Raw genomic sequence first — 23,774 nt, 5'->3', positions numbered from 1 at the left:
ATATTTTAAGGTACATATAATATAACATTAGCAAGTGGTATAAAGTAAGACTCTGTACTTATATGAACACATATGTACATATATTCGCAATTAATTAATTAATATCTAATAACTTTTTCAAATATTTCATTTAATAATATTTAATCATTTGAATGGTTGATTTTATTTCATAATAATGTGAATATGTTCGTACATATATATGTACATACATATGTATAATATATAAATGCAAATGATCTTCAAGAAGAATTGCATAATGTATCCCGAATGCTACTGTATCCTATGAAACTTTTGAAAGTTTTAAATTACTTATGCCAAAATAGCGTAATTATTTTATATCCGAATACTGTTGCAGTTTTAAGAATCACTACATATCTTTGTAGCTCGTGGGTAAAGAAGTTTTTCCAAATTAAAATTAGTAAAATTACTTAAGAAGTTCAATAAGCTAAACAAAACTTAGAAATCTGTCATTAATTTATATCGCTACATTAGCTGCCACTTTAGATTACACATCCCAAATTAACGAATTTTCTAAGTTTATTTGCTAAGTTAGAAGGCTTAGACTGTAGTAGGTTGTTGTAGTTGTCTCTCATAGTTGATATCATTATTTTAAAGTACCTTATATTTTCAAAATAAAAATATTATTCGAACATTTTGTGCCTTTTTTAATTTCAATCAAAGATCATATTGGGAAAATCTACCGCACGGCCCTGTCAACACCACTTGATTATGATCTTTCTCCTTTGATAATTTTTATATCCCACTCTTTCAAAATGTCTTAAGAGAATATTAAAGACACACCCTCCACGGAGTACTTAAAACAAGACACATAGTAAAATATTTGACACGATAAAGCAACCATCGAGCACATATGTATGTACATATATCTGCTTCATTTTCGACCGAAAGTAATGACTGGAGACTGGTACAATAATTTTATAGATGACAAAATTGTTTTAAAATGTCATATAAAACCTGTATATAAAGCACACTGTTGTATATTTTTTGTGGAATATTTTTAGGGTTATTCAAATCTGACAATTTTATGAAAAAAACTATTAAATAAAATAAAATCATGTTATAATAACACTTCGACACGAAAAATGGTTCCTTAACAAAAATTCTATTGATAACTGGCTTACCTCGATAAAATAAACGAATTTTTGCTATTAATCCACAAGAATAGTCGAAATATGATTTTTTTTAAATTCTCATATAAAGACAATTTAATATATTATCCCTATTGATTCAATTCAGATTCGTGTAAATACGAGTAAATTATAGTAGCAAGTTTTTAGCTCGCAATTTTACCGATTTAAAAATTAGCACACTTCAAATTTACCCTTTTAAACAAAAAAAAAAAAATAGTGTGGCCAGAACAATATCTCAATAAACATGTTTCAATAGAAAAAACTCAATATAAAATAGTATTAACAGTGGGAAAAAATCCCAAGTGAAAATACGTACTTTTGACTTTTGATTTGAACTGGACGACTACTTAGAAAGATTTGAAAGCTAAAAAGTACTAAAAATGAAAGATAAAATACCCGAGTATATATAGCAATATTTATTTTGAACAGAAAATAGACAGATTTTGGAACATCGACCGAACAACACCAAGATATAGAAAAATCGCGCGATTTAAAAAGCATATGTATCTCCGAATCTCGAGCCAATCATCATTTTTTATCACCATATATATATATTTAGATTCATGTTCACTGGGCATAGATCTATAAGAAAAGTCATATCTCGTCTCTGAACCAAAAAAAAGTCGTCATTTGTCGAACAGTGTAATTTAGGTGGAAAACGACAATTTAAATCATTCAAGTATTCGCAATTCAGTCTATCGATCATTCTCATAAACGGCGACATTACATACATGTGAACATGATTTTCACACTCGGATAAGCAATATCCTTAATCCTGAGGGTGAGCTGTCACCAGTCGAACGACATACACATGTCGAACTGTGTAGAGGTGTAGACGTTGATGTATAATTCAGGACATTCGTCAACGTTTCGAATGTTTGCTTCGAAATTGGAATACGGAACGTGGCCATCGATCCAACGACGTACAGGAGGCAGTAAGGAAATGCATACATACATATGTATATTCGCCTCGATTACGTTCGCCTTATGCGTATCATAATCACTTCGTAAATAGTGGAATGTGATCATTTTTAGGCGACGTAATGGTAATGGTTACCATTGTGTGGTCGGTAGACAAATTTTCGATAGTGGTCGACCATGTAAACACGAAATGACGGTTGCACACTCGATTCTATGTACATATGTATATACCTACATATGTATACAATACATAGAACTTATTATGTAGTATGGAGTAGCGGTTCAACCGCAAAGGAAGCTTTGTTTGCAAAATTCTAAATTTTCCAACTTAAGTACATATGTATGTATACAAATGTGCACTTTTTAAAATAAGTAACACACATAGTTTAATTATGCAATGTTCTACATATTATGTCATGTTATAGCCTTTATTCTTTTCTTTTTCATTTTTTTATAATCTTTATATATATATATATATATATATATATATATATATATATATATATATATATATATATATATATATATATATATATATATATATATATATATATATATATATATATATATGTATATATATATATATATATATATAATTCAAATTTATAAGTATAATGTGTACATTCAATTCGGTAAGACATTTAAATCAAATATTATTACAACGAAACTGCGTATTTACCGATGTACGCATCACGATTTTTTGTGTAAGCATTTTACTAATCATCAATTAGTCTATATTTTATAGTAAATATATAATATATGTAACATCCGAGTCCAATAACAGGTTTTTACAAAGATTATAAAAAAATGAAAAAGATAAATATAAGGAAAACAAATGAAAAAGAAAAGAATAAAGGCTATAACATGACATAATATGTAGAACATTGCCTAATTAAACTATAGTATTAAAATATTGGAAAAAGGTAATAAAATAGAATATAAGAAGAAATTGAAATTTACAAATATAAAATAAATGAAAAAGGTAAATACAAAATAAACAAATGAAAAGGAAAAGAATGAAAGCTATAACATGATTAACTTAAGTACATACATTTGTATATATATATATATATATATATATATATATATATATATATATATATATATATATATATATATATATATATATATTGTATATATATATATATATATATATATATATATATATATATATATATATATATATATATATATATATATATATATATATATATATATATATATATATGTATATATATATACGATTTGCGGCAGCCTTAGGTAGCACAAAAATAGTTACATATAATGAGCAAAGACGGACATTGGGACGATGCTTTTTAAAAAAAAAAAGTTCATTATTGCCAAACATGCAATTTTGTTGTCTTGATTTGTTAACTAATCAAGAGGTCTATTGTTATTTACAGAGCACCAAGCCAACACCGAAGTTGAATAATCAGTTTACTTCGCTTTCAATTTGGGCTGGTACGCAATGAAAATATTTTTGAAATAATTGTTTAGTCGAAATTATTGTTATTGTTACGATAACCATAGTTGATAGGAAAACTTCATTTATTATTTAAAATATAGACTAATTGATGATTAGTAAAATGCTTACACAAAAAATCGTGATGCGTACATCGGTAAATACGCAGTTTCGTTGTAATAATATTTGATTTAAATGTCTTACCGAATTGAATGTACACATTATACTTATAAATTTGAATTCGTAAACATTCGTATATCGTAAGTACACTTTAATTGTTTCATTAATAACCACGCATAATGTCATACGCTACGATGGCTTGACATAATTTTCCTCTCTCACTCGTAACTTAAATACATACAGACTCTCTTTATTTGTAAATGCTACTTTCAGTTTTAAGCGTCGCGACAATTTTCCCGACAAAAGCGCTCGCCATCCCACCACGAGCCCATTGTTAACCCTTATTATTTTATAGCATTCCCGCACTCGATTGTTTTATTTCATTTAATAATCTTTCATCGTACCCAGTAAAGCAAATTATCAATACAAACCATATCACATACAAAACATATCAAATTATCAAAAATCTAGATAGATTTGATAAATTTTAGATTTTGTTTTTCTTCTTTCGTTTAAATATTGTTATTGAAGATTTTATTGCATGTATTATAGTACTAATAAAAATGAGCCATTTGCTGTATTTTTATTTATTGACATTCTTATTTTATTTTATTTATTGAAAAATCAACAGACAACAGGATGTACATAGATATGTATAAAAAACAAATAGTAAATATATAATATATGTAACATCCGAGTCCAATAACAGGTTTTTACAAAGATTATAAAAAAATGAAAAAGATAAATATAAGGAAAACAAATGAAAAAGAAAAGAATAAAGGCTATAACATGACATAATATGTAGAACATTGCCTAATTAAACTATAGTATTAAAATATTGGAAAAAGGTAATAAAATAGAATATAAGAAGAAATTGAAATTTACAAATATAAAATAAATGAAAAAGGTAAATACAAAATAAACAAATGAAAAGGAAAAGAATGAAAGCTATAACATGATTAACTTAAGTACATACATTTGTACGTATAAACAATTTAAAAGTATATTTACTTAATACAATACGATTTACTGATATCGATTATATTTACTTATAAAAATCAAAAAATATATATAAAATATAAACAAAACAAAAAAATACTGACGTACGACATCTATTGGCATAGATCTATGTTCATACATATGTATGTACATACGCTTCGCCAGTAAGTCATTAAAAAATACGGTGTGAAAACATAGAAGTCTCTATTGGAGTTCAATAAATGTAAAAGACAATGAGACGTATTATGTTTGTATGTAGTATGTGTAGGTACATACATATTTACATTTTTATGGGTATATAATATATGTAAAATTATAAATAAAAGTCCGACTAATTTTTTTAATTTTAATTTATTTTTTAATGAATAAGGTAAGCCTAAATAATTTATTGATTGTAGAGCACATTAAAATTCGTAATACTGGAAATCAAACTGGCATAATATACAAATAATAAAACAACGAGATCGATCACGATTAAAAAAATTATAATTTATTAAATATTTTCTAAGACCAGTTTGCACACATGTCATAATTATCTATTTCGTAGTTCACATGCTTTTCTTCATTAATAAAAATTATCGTTCGTTTTCATAACAATAATATTTATTAATTAATATTGTGCTCATACATACATACATATATGTATATTACATACAAAGAGAGGCTTAATTTTGAATATGACAGATATTTTTAATTAGTTTGGATTTGTCAGAGACGACTTTTTACGTGTCGGACAAATCCAATTATATGCTAAGATTTTTATTCGTAATTTCAAACGAATACGCAAAAATGCGAATAAAAATCTTAATTTTTAAATAATTAAATTTAATAATTTATCAATACATTTCACGTTATTGTTTTTACTTTCTTGACCCTCATACTTCTTCTATGCGGTGATCTAATTTGACCATCGGCCAGATTAATATTAGCCTGACTTAGAATTTGTTGAAAACTATTTGCACCATAGAAGTTGGGTTCTCCAAACGATCTAAGCATATTAGCGGTGTTTTGTGAATTGGCATTACATTGTCCGCAAGGGTATGGAACTGGCACTGCTGCAGGAAACATAGGCTGGACCATCGAACCAGTTGTGCTATTACCTGGACAATACGGGAAGAAAATAACGGGAATGTATCCAATTAGTCCATACGGTGGAATGTAATTAGGTGGATATGGAGATACATAATTTGGAGGTGTAGTTTGGACAGAATTAACAGGTGGTTTGGGAACTGTTCCGTTTTTGGAATCTACTAAATAACAGGGGCAAGATCCGGGACTGGGTCCAATTGGTAATGGATATGGTATAATATATATAGGTGCGTATGGATTTTGAGGTACGAATGATCCCGAATTGGGTGGTCTAGTTATTGGTGGATGTACTCCAATAGCATCAGTTCCTGGATTAATTGGCTGTCCAGGTGATCCAGGCTGTCCGGGTAGTCCGGGTTGACCAGGTTGTCCGGGCTGACCTGGTTGTCCGGGGTATCCTACTTGACCGGGTTGACCTGGTCCTGTATAATCCGGTTGTTCGGATTCGTCTGGTATTCCAGGTGATCCTGGCCATCCAGGCTGTCCCGGTTGTCCAGGAGAACCTGGTTGTCCACTTATTGAGGTTCCTGTTCCTGGCCTATTGGGGTTACCGGATTGACTTGCTGAGCCGGGTGTTCCCGGTGGTTTACCTGGTTGACCGGGATAAACGCCACCTTTGAAAAAAAAATTAGTCTCAAAAAAATAATGTTATTCGACGAATAATCTATCAAACCACACATACTTCCTGGTTGACCACCAACTTCTCCAGGTCCGATGGGTCTGCTGGGTTTTCCTGGAAATGCAATGCCACATAATTAAAAAAAAATTAGGATGTGACCTATCCATTACTTCATATATGTATTTGAGGAAAATAAGGAGTATAAAATATAAAATTCAATAATGACACATACACGTTCATACATACCGGCTATGAAAGCATTTTCGATACAAGTTTGAACGCTTATGTAGGAAAACTCACACAGAATAAAAGGTTTACTTCCGGTTGTTGGATTTTATAAAACGTTTACATTATCTGTGTACGTAATCCGTAATATTTAATATTTGTTATAATAATTTGAAATACGTAATATTTGTGATGTTTCGAAAATTCGAACTCAAGATTTTGACTGATACGAACTAAGAATCGATCACGGTTTTTTAGGAATTAGAAAAATAAAAATGTGTGTGTGTTAGTATGTTAGTATACGTGTCTGTATATTTGAGAGATTTTTTAAACACCGTAAGTCCTATCGAACTGAAACAATTTGATTTTTTTTCCAAATTTTAAAGTGATTGAAAGTGCTACCTCTCCTTATAGGTGTCCTCTTTTTATAAGTTTTTGGATTAAATTATCTCCTAAGCCGCTCAATGAATAAGACTGAAACATTTTACACGTAATAGAAATGATAAAATTTTGCCTCAACCGGAAGTAGAACTTTTACTCTAAAGCAGGGTTTCCCAAACTATGTTCCGCGGAACACCAGTGTTCCCCGAAAATTTGGAAAGGTTTTATAAACTGCAACACATTTAAAGATCTTTTACTTCGTTACACATATGATAAAAGTATTGAATAAGATTTACTCATGTGCGCATATTTAAATGGACGAACTACAGAAGATATATTTAACTGTATTAATGATTACATTACAAATCAGGAGATTGGGAAATAAAAAACTGACCAAAACAAATGCAAAATAGCACAGATAAAAAATCCGTAAAAAAAATATATTTTTGACTTTTAAAATTCGCTAGAAAATTAATTAAAAGTATTTTAAAACAATAAAAAATCACAACCAATAAAAAAGACATCTGACTATTTAATACAATACTCACTTTAGCACAGAAATACTAGATTTTGAATTAAAGACCGCAAAAGCCAAAAATTTGTAAAAAGTGCGCATTTTTTTAAACGCTCATATCTCGTAAAGGAGACCCAAACAACAAAAATCATTATCATATTCGAATTAAGTGAGTCAAACTTAGGAAAGATTGGTTAGTCTCTGCTCTGGTAACTCAAAAACGTGATTTTTTGTTGGTCAGTGTAATTGAACATACACAGACACTCGTAAACATACACACTTTTTCTAGACCAGTGATCGATTCTGGGTTCAAATCAGTGAAAAAAAGTTTACAGAATTTCATTTATTATTACTAGGTACCAATGTACATAAATGTACATTCATATAATAATAAATCTTAAGAAATTCAGTTGATTGATCCATTCATTTCGTTTTAATTTTATTTAAAAAATTTATTTCATAATTTATTGTATTTATAATACCACAAGTGAATAGCCCGATGAAACATCATCGAATGGGTATAAAATTATTATATACTCGTATAAACCTAAAAAAAAATCCGGAACCGGAACCGGACTCACATAGATAGTTTTCAATTTTTTTTTTGTAATAATTTTCAATTCTTAAAGTTAACGTTAACAAAATGTTAATTAAAGTTAACAAAACGTAAAATTTTCCGATTATACACAAACGGTCATTGACCTCGTAACGTTGAATGTTATTATTACACAACACAAATTAAGTGCATATTTATATGATGTGTATTTACAACCCGTATTCTGGGCGAGGATATGGCATGCAACGCGGGCTCGTGAGAACATCGCGTTTGGCACAAATCGGAGGGTCCGAGGTTCGATTCCCGGCGCCCGCGGTGAATGAAATCAATTTTTTTCTCGAATATCGTTAAAATATAAATATAAATAATTTAAATTTCAATTTAATTATAAATAAATATATAAAAAAATGGTTCAAAACCTCGCTAAATAAAATAATTTTATTACGTATTTTTATATGGCGATAGCGAAAATTTTCAATTAATGTTTAAAAATAAAAGGAGAATTTCAAATTGGATCGTGGCGTAATTGGTTAACTCCCAACCTTGAATACACCTATAAGAGGGTATTTGAGTGAGGGGTGATCGGTTCGAGTCGCGACAAAGTCGTCTCGTCGAAAAATAAATTTATCGATTTTTATCGATTCGTTCATTATGTTCGGCGAGCGTTAGGACACATACCCACACACACACATACACAGATTACCGTCTTTATATATATGACTAGTGATTAGCCCGATGAAACATCATCGCACAGGTATAAAATTATTATGGTACCTACATATATATGTATATAAAATTGTTCAATGAAAAATAATATTAAAAGTAACCGGAATAGAAATCAAAATCGGGAATCAAAATTGAAAAAAAAATCCGGAACCGGAACTGAGAAAGTAATTAATATTGGGAACTGAAATAAGAATTGAGATCCGGAAATGAAACAGAAATCCGCAACTGGAACTGAAAAAGGAATCAAGATCAGGAACTGAAACAGGAATCCGGCATAGGAATCGATTTGTAAAAATGGTTTCACTCGATAGGTGAACGCAAATATTTATGTCATGTTTACGATCGTCGTTTAAAATATAATTAATTTGATATATATTTAATTGTTTAATATGGAAAAAGGTAAAGAACGAATAATGAAAACATTATAAAATTCCAAAAATACATTATATATGGATATATATATGTATATATATATATATATATATATATATATATATATATATATATATATATATATATATATATATATATATATATATATATATATATATATTAACACAACATATAAAATAAACAAACACAGAAAATCGTTTTCTCTTAAAAAGATCACGCGTCATTGTACCTACAATTAAATGCCACTAAAATGATGAAATGCGTACCAAATGTTTACAATACAATGTTTGAAAATAAAATAAAAAATTGTAAACTTAGTGCGTCTCACTCGCACGTCAAAGAAAGAGAGAGAGAGAGAACTACCAAACACCGTTGTCATGTATTGTTCTTTTTGCTAATCGGGCTTCATATCTAAATGCATCTCACACGCAGCCCGTATGTGAAAGCAAGAAAGAGAGAGAAAGCGATAGTAAACATCTGTTTCATACACAATGCACTAATATGCCGCATATAGCGACGATTAATCGAGTGTGGTGATGGCCGAGTGGCTAACACCGTCGTCTGTTGGTATGCCGGTCGTGTGTTCAATTTTGCTATCGTCGTTTTAATTTTTTTTTTTTTTCAAATTTCTTTAAAATATAATCGTTAAAATATAATTATTTAATATATTTAATATATTAAAATAGAATAATTTAACAAAAAGCCTTACTAAATTAAATTGTATGTACATACTTACTCTTATATTCGTGAAAATGGTTTTATTCGAGGTTGACGTGAATATTTGGTCTTGTAATACTCAAAAATATAAACAAACCCAGGTCATTAACCTCGCAACCTTGAATATTATAATATACAAATATATATTGAATATTATATAAAATCTATATATTAAATTTAGAACGCATCTCTAGTCAGGCGTCGTAGCCTAATGGTCTACACTCTTTAGCGCAGACGCACGGAAGGTGCCGGGTTCGAATACCGTTCGAGACATTGATTTTATTTTTCGAATATCGTTAAAATAAAATTAATTTTAATTAAAAATATATATTTAATTGTTTTATATGAAAAGAAAAAAAAATGGTTCAAAACTTCGCTAAATGAAATTATTAAAATTACGTATTTTTATATGGCGAGAAGGAATATTTCAATTAATGTTTAAAAAAAAAGGCGAAATCAAAAATTGGATTTGGCACGATGTCCGAGACCATTAGCTCATTAGACCCATATTCAGGCTATTTGGGGTGATCGGTTCGAGTCGCGACAAAGTCGTCTCGTCGACTTTGACACACACAGATTACCGTCTTTATATATATGATTCATGTGTTACGATCTACAATAATCTGTATTTATATAGAAGTAAAAGATTGCATAAATCATATATCTTATTATTACTACCTGGAATTGTTGAACCTGGTGATCCGGGTGAGCCTGACGATCCTGGTAATCCTGGTGAGCCGGAGGATCCCGGTGACCCTGGTGAACCAGGTAATCCCGGTGCACCAGGTGATCCCGTTGAACCAGGATATTGTCCCGATGGATAGTTTCCACCTTAAGTTACATATTTCGTTTTCATTTTAATTTAATTAATTTTGGATTTGGAGGGTTAAAGATTTCACATTTTATTACCGGGTCGTCCTGGTTGCTCGGAAACACCGGGGCTACTTGGAAGTCCTGATCCTCCTTGTGATCCGGGCTGACTACTCGAAGAGGAATCAGGTGAACCTTTAATTAAGAAAATAGATTTATTTTAATATAGAAAGTTTCTATACCAGGAAGCGATTCAAGGAAGCACTGCATACCTTCGACGTTTTCTTGGCTTGGAGATCCGCTTGAATCAATTGGCCCTGTGGGACCACTGGGACCACTTGCACCTCCAAGTCCACCAGGCCCACCTAATAATAAGTTTTGATTTAAATTACTCGGTTTTAAGACTTTATAAAATATATACCAAAATTTTATTTGTTATAAATATGTATATGTGTATATACACACATACGGATGAATGTATATTTTAATATGTAAACTACCAACCTGGCCCACTGGGTCCGTTCGGACCAGTTGGAATATTTGGTCCTCCAGGGCCCTCTGGATATTGCGGATACGGCGAACCCCCTGAAATATAAATTTTTCATTAATAAAATACATCATACAATTTATATAGTATTTGAAAACACTACAAAAAAGAAATAAAAACAGAAACCATAACCTCTACATATACGAATACATACTTTGTTGCTTTCATAATATTTGTCAAATAATTACTGATGATATTGCACCGATTTGTTTTGGATAATGCAAAGAATTAATCAAGTAATGTATAAAAATCAACTAAGAACCTGGGCCCTGTAGTCCTCCTGGACCGCCTTGGCCTCCCGGTCCCCCCGGTATTCCGGTCTGACCTGGTTGTCCTGTTATTCCTGTTGAACCAGGATATAAAATACATTTAAAATACGTTTATTACGTTTAAGTCATTCGTACGCGAAAACAGTGTAAAATAAAAATCGCATATTAACCTGGAACTTGTGGTCCTCCTGGACCACCGATGCCAGGTGGACCACCTGGACCACCCGGTCCTCCTGGTGTACCCGGACTTCCATGCTGACCTGGTTGTCCTGGTGATCCTGGCTGGCCTGGTATTCCTGTTGATCCCGGATATCCTAGACGTTGAAAATACATTCGTTACATTTAGGTAATTTACACTAGTAAACTTTGTAATATAAAAATCGTATATTAACCTGGACCCTGTGATCCTCCTGGACCTCCGATGCCTGGTGGACCGCCTGGACCGCCTGGGCCACCCGGTCCTCCTGGTGTACCTGGGCTTCCGGGCCGTCCTGGTTGTCCTGGTGTTCCTGGCTGGCCTGGTATACCTGTTGATCCCGGATATCCTAGATATTGAAAATACATTCGTTACATTTATGTAATTTACACTAGTAAACATTGTAATATAAAAATCGTATATTAACCTGGACTCTGTGGTCCTCCTGGACCTCCGATGCCTGGTGGACCACCTGGACCGCCTGGGCCACCCGGTCCTCCTGGTGTACCTGGGCTTCCGGGCCGACCTGGTTGTCCTGGTGTTCCTGGCTGGCCTGGTACTCCTGTTGATCCCGGATATCCTAGATATCGAAAATACATTCGTTACATTTAGGTAATTTACACTAGTAAACATTGTAATATAAAAATCGTATATTAACCTGGACCCTGTGGTCCTCCTGGACCTTCAATGCCTGGTGGACCGCCTGGACCGCCTGGACCGCCTGGGCCACCCGGTCCTCCTGGTGTTCCTGGGCTTCCGGGCTGACCTGGTTGTCCTGGTGTTCCTGGCTGGCCTGGTATTCCTGTTGATCCCGGATATCCTAGATATTGAAAATACATTCGTTACATTTATGTAATTTACACTAGTAAACATTGTAATATAAAAATCGTATATTAACCTGGACTCTGTGGTCCTCCTGGACCTCCGATGCCTGGTGGACCACCTGGACCGCCTGGGCCACCCGGTCCTCCTGGTGTTCCTGGGCTTCCGGGCCGACCTGGTTGTCCTGGTGTTCCTGGCTGGCCTGGTACTCCTGTTGAACCCGGATATCCTAGATATCGAAAATACATTCGTTACATTTAGGAAATTTACACTAGTAAACATTGTAATATAAAAATCGTATATTAACCTGGACCCTGTGGTCCTCCTGGACCTTCAATGCCTGGTGGACCGCCTGGACCGCCTGGACCACCTGGGCCACCCGGTCCTCCTGGTGTTCCTGGGCTTCCGGGCTGACCTGGTTGTCCTGGTGTTCCTGGCTGGCCTGGTATTCCTGTTGATCCCGGATATCCTAGATATTGAAAATACATTCGTTACATTTAGGTAATTTACACGAGTAAACATTGTAATATAAAAATCGTATATTAACCTGGACTCTGTGGTCCTCCTGGACCTCCGATGCCTGGTGGACCACCTGGACCACCTGGGCCACCCGGTCCTCCTGGTGTACCTGGGCTTCCGGGCCGACCTGGTTGTCCTGGTGTTCCTGGCTGGCCTGGTATTCCTGTTGATCCCGGATATCCTAGATATTGAAAATACATTCGTTACATTTAGGAAATTTACACTAGTAAACATTGTAATATAAAAATCGTATATTAACCTGGACCCTGTGGTCCTCCTGGACCTTCAATGCCTGGTGGACCGCCTGGACCGCCTGGACCGCCTGGGCCACCCGGTCCTCCTGGTGTTCCTGGGCTTCCGGGCTGACCTGGTTGTCCTGGTGTTCCTGGCTGGCCTGGTATTCCTGTTGATCCCGGATATCCTAGATATTGAAAATACATTCGTTACATTTAGGTAATTTACACGAGTAAACATTGTAATATAAAAATCGTATATTAACCTGGACTCTGTGGTCCTCCTGGACCTCCGATGCCTGGTGGACCACCTGGACCGCCTGGGCCACCCGGTCCTCCTGGTGTACCTGGGCTTCCGGGCCGACCTGGTTGTCCTGGTGTTCCTGGCTGGCCTGGTATACCTGTTGATCCCGGATATCCTAGATATTGAAAATACATTCGTTACATTTAGGTAATTTACACGAGTAAACATTGTTATATAAAAATCGTATATTAACCTGGACTCTGTGGTCCTCCTGGACCTCCGATGCCTGGTGGACCACCTGGACCACCTGGGCCACCCGGTCCTCCTGGTGTACCTGGGCTTCCGGGCCGACCTGGTTGTCCTGGTGTTCCTGGCTGGCCTGGTATTCCTGTTGATCCCGGATATCCTAGATATTGAAAATACATTCGTTACATTTAGGAAATTTACACTAGTAAACATTGTAATATAAAAATCGTATATTAACCTGGACTCTGTGGTCCTCCTGGACCTCCGATGCCTGGTGGACCACCTGGACCGCCTGGGCCACCCGGTCCTCCTGGTGTACCTGGGCTTCCGGGCCGACCTGGTTGTCCTGGTGTTCCTGGCTGGCCTAGTATACCTGTTGATCCCGGATATCCTAGATATTGAAAATACATTCGTTACATTTAGGTAATTTACACGAGTAAACATTGTTATATAAAAATCGTATATTAACCTGGACTCTGTGGTCCTCCTGGACCTCCGATGCCTGGTGGACCACCTGGACCACCTGGGCCACCCGGTCCTCCTGGTGTACCTGGGCTTCCGGGCTGACCTGGTTGTCCTGGTGTTCCTGGCTGGCCTGGTACTCCTGTTGAACCCGGATATCCTAGATATCGAAAATACATTCGTTACATTTAGGAAATTTACACTAGTAAACATTGTAATATAAAAATCGTATATTAACCTGGACCCTGTGGTCCTCCTGGACCTTCAATGCCTGGTGGACCGCCTGGACCGCCTGGACCGCCTGGGCCACCCGGTCCTCCTGGTGTTCCTGGGCTTCCGGGCTGACCTGGTTGTCCTGGTGTTCCTGGCTGGCCTGGTATTCCTGTTGATCCCGGATATCCTAGATATTGAAAATACATTCGTTACATTTAGGTTATTTACACTAGTAAACATTGTAATATAAAAATCGTATATTAACCTGGACCCTGTGGTCCTCCTGGACCTTCAATGCCTGGTGGACCGCCTGGACCGCCTGGGCCACCCGGTCCTCCTGGTGTTCCTGGGCTTCCGGGCTGACCTGGTTGTCCTGGTGTTCCTGGCTCACCTGGTATTCCTGTTGATCCCGGATATCCTTGATATCGAAAATACATTCGTTACATTTAGGTAATTTACACTCGTAAACATCATGTATATAAAGACGGTAGTCTCTGTGTGTGTGTGTGTGTCCTAACTCTCGCCGAACATAATGAATGAATCGATAAAAATCGATAATTTCATTTTTCGACGAGACGACTTTGTCGCGACTTGAACCGATCACCCCAAATAGCCTGAATATAGGTCTAAATTGAGCTTATGGTCACGAACATCACGCCAAATCCAATTCTTCATTTCGCCTTTTTTTTTAAAACATTAATTGAAATATTCCTTCTCGCCATAAAAAAATACGTAATTTTAATTCGACGATATTCGAGAAAAAAATTGATTTCATTCACCGCGGGTGCCGGGAATCGAACCTCGGACCCTCCGATCCAAACGCAATGTTCTCATGAGCCCTCGTCCCACGCCATATCCTCGCCCAGAATGCGTGTTGTAAATACACATCATATGTATACTAGTGAATAGCCCGATGAAATATCATCGCATAGGTATAAAATTATTATATACTAGTATAAAACTAAAAAAAAATCCGAACCGTAACCCTTATTTTCGTAGACTCTCATAGATAGTTTTCAATTCTTTATTTGTAATAATTTTCAATTCTTAAATTTAAAGTTAACAAAATGTTAATTAAAGTTAACAAAATGTTAATTAAAGTAAACAAAATGTTAATTAAAGTTAACAAAATGTTAATTAAAGTTAACAAAATGTTAATTAAAGTTAACAAAATGTTAATTAAAGTTAACAAAATGTTAATTAAAGTTAACAAAATGTTAATTAAAGTTAACAAAATGTTAATTAAAGTTAACAAAATGTTAATTAAAGTTAACAAAATGCTAATTAAAGTTAACAAAATGTAATATTTTCCGATTATACACAAACGGTCATTGACCTCGTAACGTTGAATATTATTATTACACATAACAAATTACGTGCATATACATATGATGTGTATTTACAACACGTATTCTGGGCGAGGATATGGCGTCCGCCGCGGGCTCGTGAGAACATTGCGTTTGGATCGGAGGGTCCGAGGTTTGATTCCCGGCGCCCGCGGTGAATGAAATCAATTTTTTTCTCGAATATCGTCAAAATATAAATAATTTAAATTTAATTAAAAATAAATATATAAAAAAATGGTTCAAAACCTCGCTAAACGAAATTATTAAAATTACGTATTTTTATATGGCGAGAAGGAATATTTCAATTAATGTTTAAAAAAAAGGCGAAATGAAGAATTAGATTTGGCATGATTTTCGTAACCATTAACCCAATTTAGACCTATATTCAGCCTATTTGGGTTGATCGGTTCTAGTCGCGACAAAGTCATCTCGTCGAAAAATGAATTTATCGATTTTTATCGATTCATTCATTAGGTTCGGCGAGAGTTAGGACACACACAGATTACCGTCTATATATTTGATGCACTTAATTTGTTATGTGTAATAATAATATTCAACATTACGAGGTCAATGACCGTTTGTGTAAAATCGGAAAATATTACATTTTTTTAACTTTAATTAACATTTTGTTAACGTTAACTTTAAGAATTGAAAATTATTACAAATAAAGAATTGAAAACTATCTATGAGAGTCTACGAAAATAACGGTTCCGATTCCGGATTTTTTTTTTTAGTTTTATACGAGTATATAATAATTTTATACCCATGCGTAATAATTCATCGGGCTATTCACTAGTTATAATATAAAAATCGTATATTAACCTGGACCCTGTGGTCCTCCTGGACCTCCGATGCCTGGTGGACCACCTGGACCGCCTGGGCCACCCAGTCCTCCTGGTGTACCTGGGCTTCCGGGCCGACCTGGTTGTCCTGGTGTTCCTGGCTGGCCTGGTATTCCTGTTGATCCCGGATATCCTAGACGTTGAAAATACATTCGTTACATTTAGGTTATTTACACTCGTAAACATTATATTGTAAAAATCGTATATTAACCTGGACCCTGTGGTCCTCCTGGACCTCCGATGCCTGGTGGACCGCCTGGACCGCCTGGGCCACCCGGTCCTCCTGGTGTACCTGGGCTTCCGGGCCGACCTGGTTGTCCTGGTGTTCCTGGCTGGCCTGGTATTCCTGTTGATCCCGGATATCCTAGATATTGAAAATACATTCGTTACATTTAGGTTATTTACACTCGTAAACATTATATTGTAAAAATCGTATATTAACCTGGACCCTGTGGTCCTCCTGGACCTCCGATGCCTGGTGGACCGCCTGGACCGCCTGGGCCACCCGGTCCTCCTGGTGTACCTGGGCTTCCGGGCCGACCTGGTTGTCCTGGTGTTCCTGGCTGGCCTTGTATTCCTGTTGATCCCGGATATCCTAGATATTGAAAATACATTCGTTACATTTAGGTTATTTACACTCGTAAAATTATAATATAAAAATCGTATTTGAACCTGGACCCTGTGGTCCTCCTGGACCTCCGATGCCTGGTGGACCACCTGGACCGCCTGGACCACCTGGTCCTTCTGGTGTTCCCGGACTTCCGGGCTGGCCTGGTTGTCCGGGTGTACCTGGCTGGCCTGATATTCCTGACTGTCCTGGTTGAACTTCTGAACCGCTTTCTCCTTGTGGTCCCTCCGAAGTACCTGGACCTTCGGGAACTACTGGTTCCGGTTGACCTGGAAAACTTGGCTGTCCTGCTATTCCTGTTTATTTTAAATATTTGTTATATTTAAATATTGTTCGTTGTATTTACACATGTGCATTGTAACGCCGAGGTTATACAATCGGAGATCTGCATTTATCGCCTGCTCGTGTGATCGTATCTACGAAGCTTCAATATATTAACTGTATTCAACAACCAATTAGTTTAAGCAACTCATATACCAATAGATGTTACTATTGTGTACAAAAATAAACTGTAGTGGGATGTTCGATACGTCAATAAATACTAAAACTACCTCTACTACTACTAAACAATCTGTCATTGACTCCCATATATATAATAAAAAAATATGGAGAACTAATTATTTAAGTATTTATTAAAATTTTTTAAATAAATTTTCGATATTTTATTTTTATTTAGATATTTTATAGATATGGTCTCAACAAGCGTTTTAATAACCAAAAAATTACTACTACCAGCCATCGCCGAATCCCCTTCACTTGCATTCGTTGGGTTGGTGCGCAGCATTACACGCGTAAATATTATAACTAGACTGCGGATAGACTCCGTGCTTTTTCCAGGAATCGGGACGGTTTAGCTCTATTTACAAAGCTAGAGTCCAAAAAAAAAACCATTAACAATGCATTTACAACAATTTAACAATACGCGGCATCCTTTGGGTCCGGGCTTTAATTATAACTAGTCTTCGGTGGTGGACCGTACTTTTGGAACAAAAAATGGGAGTTTTGGGGCTATTTTCCATAAAATAGGGCAAACTACAAAGCTAGAGAGCAATACAAAAATTCGGATGTGACCAACCCCTGACTTAATCTATGAATTTGAGGAATATAAGAAGGTTACAAAACAAAATTCGACATTGAACCGTACAGACAGATTATGAAATATTAATAACTATGACAGCATTTTCGATACAAATTGAGCGCAAATGTATTGAAACTTGCACAAGACAAAAGTTCTACTTCCGGTTGTCAGATTTTGTTCAATTTTTTTGTACTACTTAAAATTACTATCAGTATTATACAAAATAAATATCAATAAGATTTAAATAATTTAAAAGGTCAAAATAAAATAATGAAATATTGTTTTAAAAAAAAATACTACTTTCGGTTTATTAAATTTAGTGATTTTTTTTTATTTTCATCACATTGGTACAAAAATTATACTTTGAATTTTGTTGTGAAGAGCGCACATCTTTAATGGGTCGAAAAAAATAGTGGAAGAATAATCGAAAAAGAGTAAACTGCCACTTTTGGTGGACAGATGCTTAACAAATTTTATACATAACTTGGTATTAAGCTTAAACTTGTAGATATGAAATTTCAGTTCAATGAACGAAAATATTTCTGAGAAAGAAACAAAAACTTCGATTCCCTGGAGTAAAAGTACTACATACTTTCGGTTCAGATAAAAATTAAAAAAAAAATATAAGGTTATAAAGATTATTATTTCTAAAAAATGTAAAAAACTTTCAGTCCGATTCAATTAGCGCTTTATGAGATACTTAAATTCAAAAACTTAAAAAAAATGGGACAATTATAAGGGGAGGTACCATTTCCAGTCAACCATTCCAGTACCATTTACGTCGTGTCCATAAGAGTTTCAGTTACCAATACTAAGTTTCAGTTCGATAGGACTAACGGTGTAATGGGAAATCCCCAAAATACACAGACACACAGACACACACAAACACATTTTTTCTAGATCATGAAAACGTGATCAGTAATTGATTCTGAATTCGAATCAATAAAAATCTCAAGTTCGAATTTTCACATGATCACAAAACTTCATCTATTGTTACTGTTCCGACGTTGCTTCGACGTGTGGCAAACATTCGTATTAACTCATTGATCGATTGGTATCATTGACGAGTCGTGGCCGGAAACTGACGCTGCCGGCTGGTCAGTCTGCAGTTGGGCAGCGTTCGCGAACCTTGTGTTTCGTCGATACGCTTTGCGGATTCAAATTCCACATGTGTAAATTTACATATTAATAAACTTCATCTAAACCATTATCGAAGTCTTTTCCATGATGGTCACTTCGAACCGGACACTAGTAACCTAAGCCACAAAACCAAAAGGATAAACGTGGTCGAGAAAAAATGGATGTCAATTATTAAGAAATCGGTATCGTTCCTTTTATACTATCCCTATCATTCCAATACTAATAATATGTTTGCTTCTATTTCAGCAATAAATCGATTTGATATACAGATGTACATGTAACCGCGTAGTTGGAGACGCAAAATTAGATACATAAACACATAACCTACAAAAGCGCATGGGACACAGAAGTAATCCGAAATTATCAGAACGATCAGATAAACGGCACAAAAGATATCAAGTAAGTGAATGTATTTAATCACAGGCCATCTTTTCAAAGGACAATCATGTGGGTAGGACAGTTTTAAAAAATATTCACGTAATCGTATATAATAATATCGCGCACACGAAGGAATGTTTCATCGGTCGCATCGAATTTCTTATTAAAAGTGTAAAATCAATAGATGTAGTGTAAAATCAGTAAAGCACGTGTCGAATTTAAACTGCGACAATAAGTCACAGTTAGCCCCCCCCCCCCTCCACAATAAATGTGGAAGTTACTTCTTTCCATAATGTGTGATGGAAACAGCTTGTGATAATAAATCGCAAGACACAGTGTTTAGCACAGTGTTGTTCTACTTGTAGCCAAGAGTGGCTTAAATCAAGTACATACCAATTAGGTATATTTCTTATTTCCATAATGTGTGATGGAAACAGCTTGTGATAATAAATTGCAAGACACAGTGTTTAACACAGTGTTGTTCTACTTGTAGCCAAGAGTGGCATAAACCAAGTACCCACCAATTAGGTGTTGTTATTTTCTTCCAAAATGTGTTGGATAGAATCTGGTGATAATAGTTAGAGTAGAATATAGAGATTCACTGTTAATTATTGAATATTGTTACCACATCTCTACTAGTAGTTCAATTGACGGCTACAGTAGAGGATAACTTTATTTATGAGACGAAATAGTGCAACTTTTTGAAACAAATGTCAAGTTCTGAAAACGAGGAAATAGAAGTTTCAACTTCCAAGTCGCGTAAGACTCGAAGTCCAACTAGGAACTTAGAATTTATTAGAGACAGGTCAAGCTCTAGAGTACATCAGACTCGAGGTCATACTCAATTGATAACAACATTAGCGAAAGAAAATAAAGTAGAAATTACAATGGCGTCAATAGAATTAAGGTATTCGGGCGCGTTACAAAGACTAAAAGGAAAAATAGAAAAAACGTCCGAAATAAATGAAGGACAGTATCAAACCATTAAAGAAGCATACGACTATGTACAAAAACTCCATTACGAGTATTTAGATAACCTTACAGACATAAAGAAAGCGGCTCAAATAGACGAAGAGTACGACACGATTACAATGACAGTTCAAAATCTTAAGGCGACATTAGATAGACAATCCATTCAAGATAGTAAACTAAATGTAGAGCAAGCAACAATTCAATTTGCTAGAGATAAACTACCAACGTTAACTATTCCTACATTTCAGGGAGATCCATCCGAATGGCAATCATTTCAACAAACCTTTAAAAATATAATAGGAAATAAACCTGAATATTCTAATGTCACTAAATTACTATATTTGCATCAATCATTACTCGGTCCCGCTTTAGCAGCTGTATCAGGGTTATATATTAGCTCAGACAATTATGAAATAACGTGGAGTATTTTAGTAAAGCAATACAATTTACCGAGACTTAATCTCAAAACTAGGATCAACTCACTTTGTGATCTAAAATTAATCACAAGGGAATCATATATCGAATTGAGAGATCTATTGAATAAGGTAACGGTATGTATTAAAAACATTGAATCATTGGGTTACGCGAGAGAAATTTTAGATCCATGGGTAACATGTCTAGTTCTAAGGAAATTACCATTTAGTTTATTAAAGGACTGGGAAACATCTCTGGTTGACAGAGAAATGCCACCGTACGAGAAGTGAGAGACGTTCCTGCAGAATAGATGTAACGTATTACAATCTACTGCATCTTTAACTACGGTGAAAGAATTCCCTCATAATAGTCAACGAATCAGGAGAACTCATGTCGCGAACAAAAACCCATCAAGCAGGGTAAACTCATGCGCGTTTTGTCGAAACAATCATTTCATAGGTAAATGCGATAAATTCAAAGCAAAATCCAGTTCGGAAAGAAATTAATTCGTAAAATCTAATACCATGTGTTTGAAATGTTTAAATTCAACTCATAAGATAACAAATTGTAGGTCTAGCTTTAATTGCTTAAGGTGCAAACAAAATACTTTGTTGCATCAGGACGATACATCTAGTTCAAATAATACGGAAAGGAAATCAATTAATGCTCATTCTACTCATTTCTCTCAAAGGGAGATAATTTTACCCACGGTACAAGTAGACATTATAACGTCCAACGGAACGGTCGTTAAGGGCCGTATATTATTAGATTCCGGCTCACAAGTCAACTATGTTACCACATCTTTCGCTAAGAAGAATAATTTCAAATTAGAAAAAAATCTCTCAAAAAACTGTAGGTATCGCTAATCAAGAAAATAGCATTCGTCACATCACCAAAGTGACCATAAGGTCTTCAATTACTAATTACTCAACCAAGGTGTTGTGTTTAGTATTACCGGAAATTACCGGAGACATTCCAACTGTGAAACTGGATCAACAGTTGATTTCAATTCCAGCAGGAATCAGTTTATCAGATCCCCTTTGGAATAAACCGACGCCAATCGACTTATTGCTCGGCGCCGAAATTTGTGTTCATGCTATGAAAGCAGGAACCATCCAGTTAGGAAAGGGTATGCCTATTGTAAAGGATACCGAATTCAGATGGACAATCGTAGGTCCATATCCCGAAGTAAATAATGCTCCAGGGAAGAGCCACATAGGCTTAAGTCAATTAGACAATCATATTCAAAACAGTTAGATGATAGAACAAGTTCCTATTGTGAAACATCAATCTCTTGAGGAGAAAAGATGTGAGGAACATTTTAAAGCACACACATCACGAGATAAGAACGGTAGATTCGGTGTAGCTTTACCATTCAAAAATTCCCCTGTAGTATTAGAAAATTCGTTACATATCGCGGAAAAGAGACACAAGGTATTGGAAAGACGTTTTCTAACTAATGATAAATTAAAGACGGAATATAATAAAGTATTAGAGGAGTATGTAGAATTAGGACATATGTCAGAGTGCGAACCCCCGGAGGCCCATGAGGATCATTGTTATTTACCTCATCACGTCGTGGTTAAGGAGTCTAGCCTTACCACTAAAGATCGTGTAGTTTTTGATGCATCCGCAAAGACAACGTCCAACATCTCACTAAATAATATTTTGATGGTGGGACCTAGTGTCCAATCAGATTGGTTAAGTTTATTTTTATTAAAACTTATTGAATTTATTACTCAGACAATCTTCAAAAAATGGAAAGATTGTCAATTATCAAATACAGTCATGAAACTTTATAAAATTCCTAGATTGATAATACTAAATAACGCCATTAATAAACAAGTACATGGATTTTGTGACGCATCCGAGAAAGCTTATGGTGCTTGTATTTATGTAAAATGTACTGATCAATTAGGAAATTATAAATGTCATCTTGTTTGTTCTCGTTCAAGAGTCACTCCGCTCAGTTTTGTAACCATTCCGCGTTTAGAGCTGTGCTCCGCTATGTTATTATCAAAGTTAATGAAGTCAACAGTTGACCAATTAACAATTCACATTAATGACAAATATTACTGGACTGATTCTACAGTCGCATTGCATTGGATAAAGGGAGAGTCATGTAGATGGACTACCTTCGTTGCCAATCGAGTGGCCGAAATCCAATCAATATCTCAACCCATTGAGTGGTTCCATGTCTCCTCTACAGACAACCCAGCAGATTTAATTTCTCGAGGGACTCAACCATCAGAATTAAATCACAATTCGTTATGGTGGGACGGCCCTAGTTGGTTGAAATTAGATGAATCACGATGGCCTCGAAGACCTCCGGAGATCACAATAGATCTTCCAGAAAGAAGGGTTGTCACTAATGCTACCCTTGTGAGGGAGAATGATTGGATAGATAAATATTCTCATCTTCCAAGACTCCTTCGAGTGTTACCATATGTTCGCCGGCCACTAAGGAACAAACAATTAATCGTTAGAGAAACTAACGAACCGTCCGCTTTAGAATTAAAAGATGCTTTAAATAATTTGATAA

At 35.1% G+C, this 23,774-nt stretch overlaps 1 protein-coding gene across 1 annotated transcript; it reads right to left on the bottom strand.

Moving 5' to 3' along the window:
• Positions 1-5,013: 5,013 nt before the first annotated feature.
• LOC143916800 (uncharacterized) lies at positions 5,014-17,989 on the bottom strand. Its single transcript, XM_077438047.1, has 26 exons — positions 17,983-17,989; positions 17,295-17,546; positions 17,065-17,217; positions 16,834-16,986; positions 16,603-16,755; positions 14,700-14,852; positions 14,484-14,621; positions 14,229-14,381; positions 13,998-14,123; positions 13,767-13,919; positions 13,536-13,688; positions 13,296-13,457; positions 13,065-13,217; positions 12,825-12,986; positions 12,594-12,746; positions 12,354-12,515; positions 12,123-12,275; positions 11,892-12,044; positions 11,670-11,813; positions 11,493-11,573; positions 11,188-11,268; positions 10,956-11,048; positions 10,783-10,878; positions 10,552-10,704; positions 6,425-6,475; positions 5,014-6,356 (listed from the first exon to the last, which is right to left on the bottom strand). The coding sequence occupies exons 1-26, from the start codon at positions 17,987-17,989 to the stop codon at positions 5,500-5,502; spliced, it is 4,248 nt and encodes a 1,415-aa protein (XP_077294173.1). The 3' UTR covers positions 5,014-5,499.
• Positions 17,990-23,774: the final 5,785 nt, after the last annotated feature.

This window comes from Arctopsyche grandis, chromosome 1 (genome assembly GCF_051622035.1).
Source record: "Arctopsyche grandis isolate Sample6627 chromosome 1, ASM5162203v2, whole genome shotgun sequence".
Lineage (NCBI taxonomy): Eukaryota > Metazoa > Arthropoda > Insecta > Trichoptera > Hydropsychidae > Arctopsyche > Arctopsyche grandis.
Note: the sequence above shows the minus strand (reverse complement) of the source record. Positions and strands in the feature narration are given on the sequence as shown.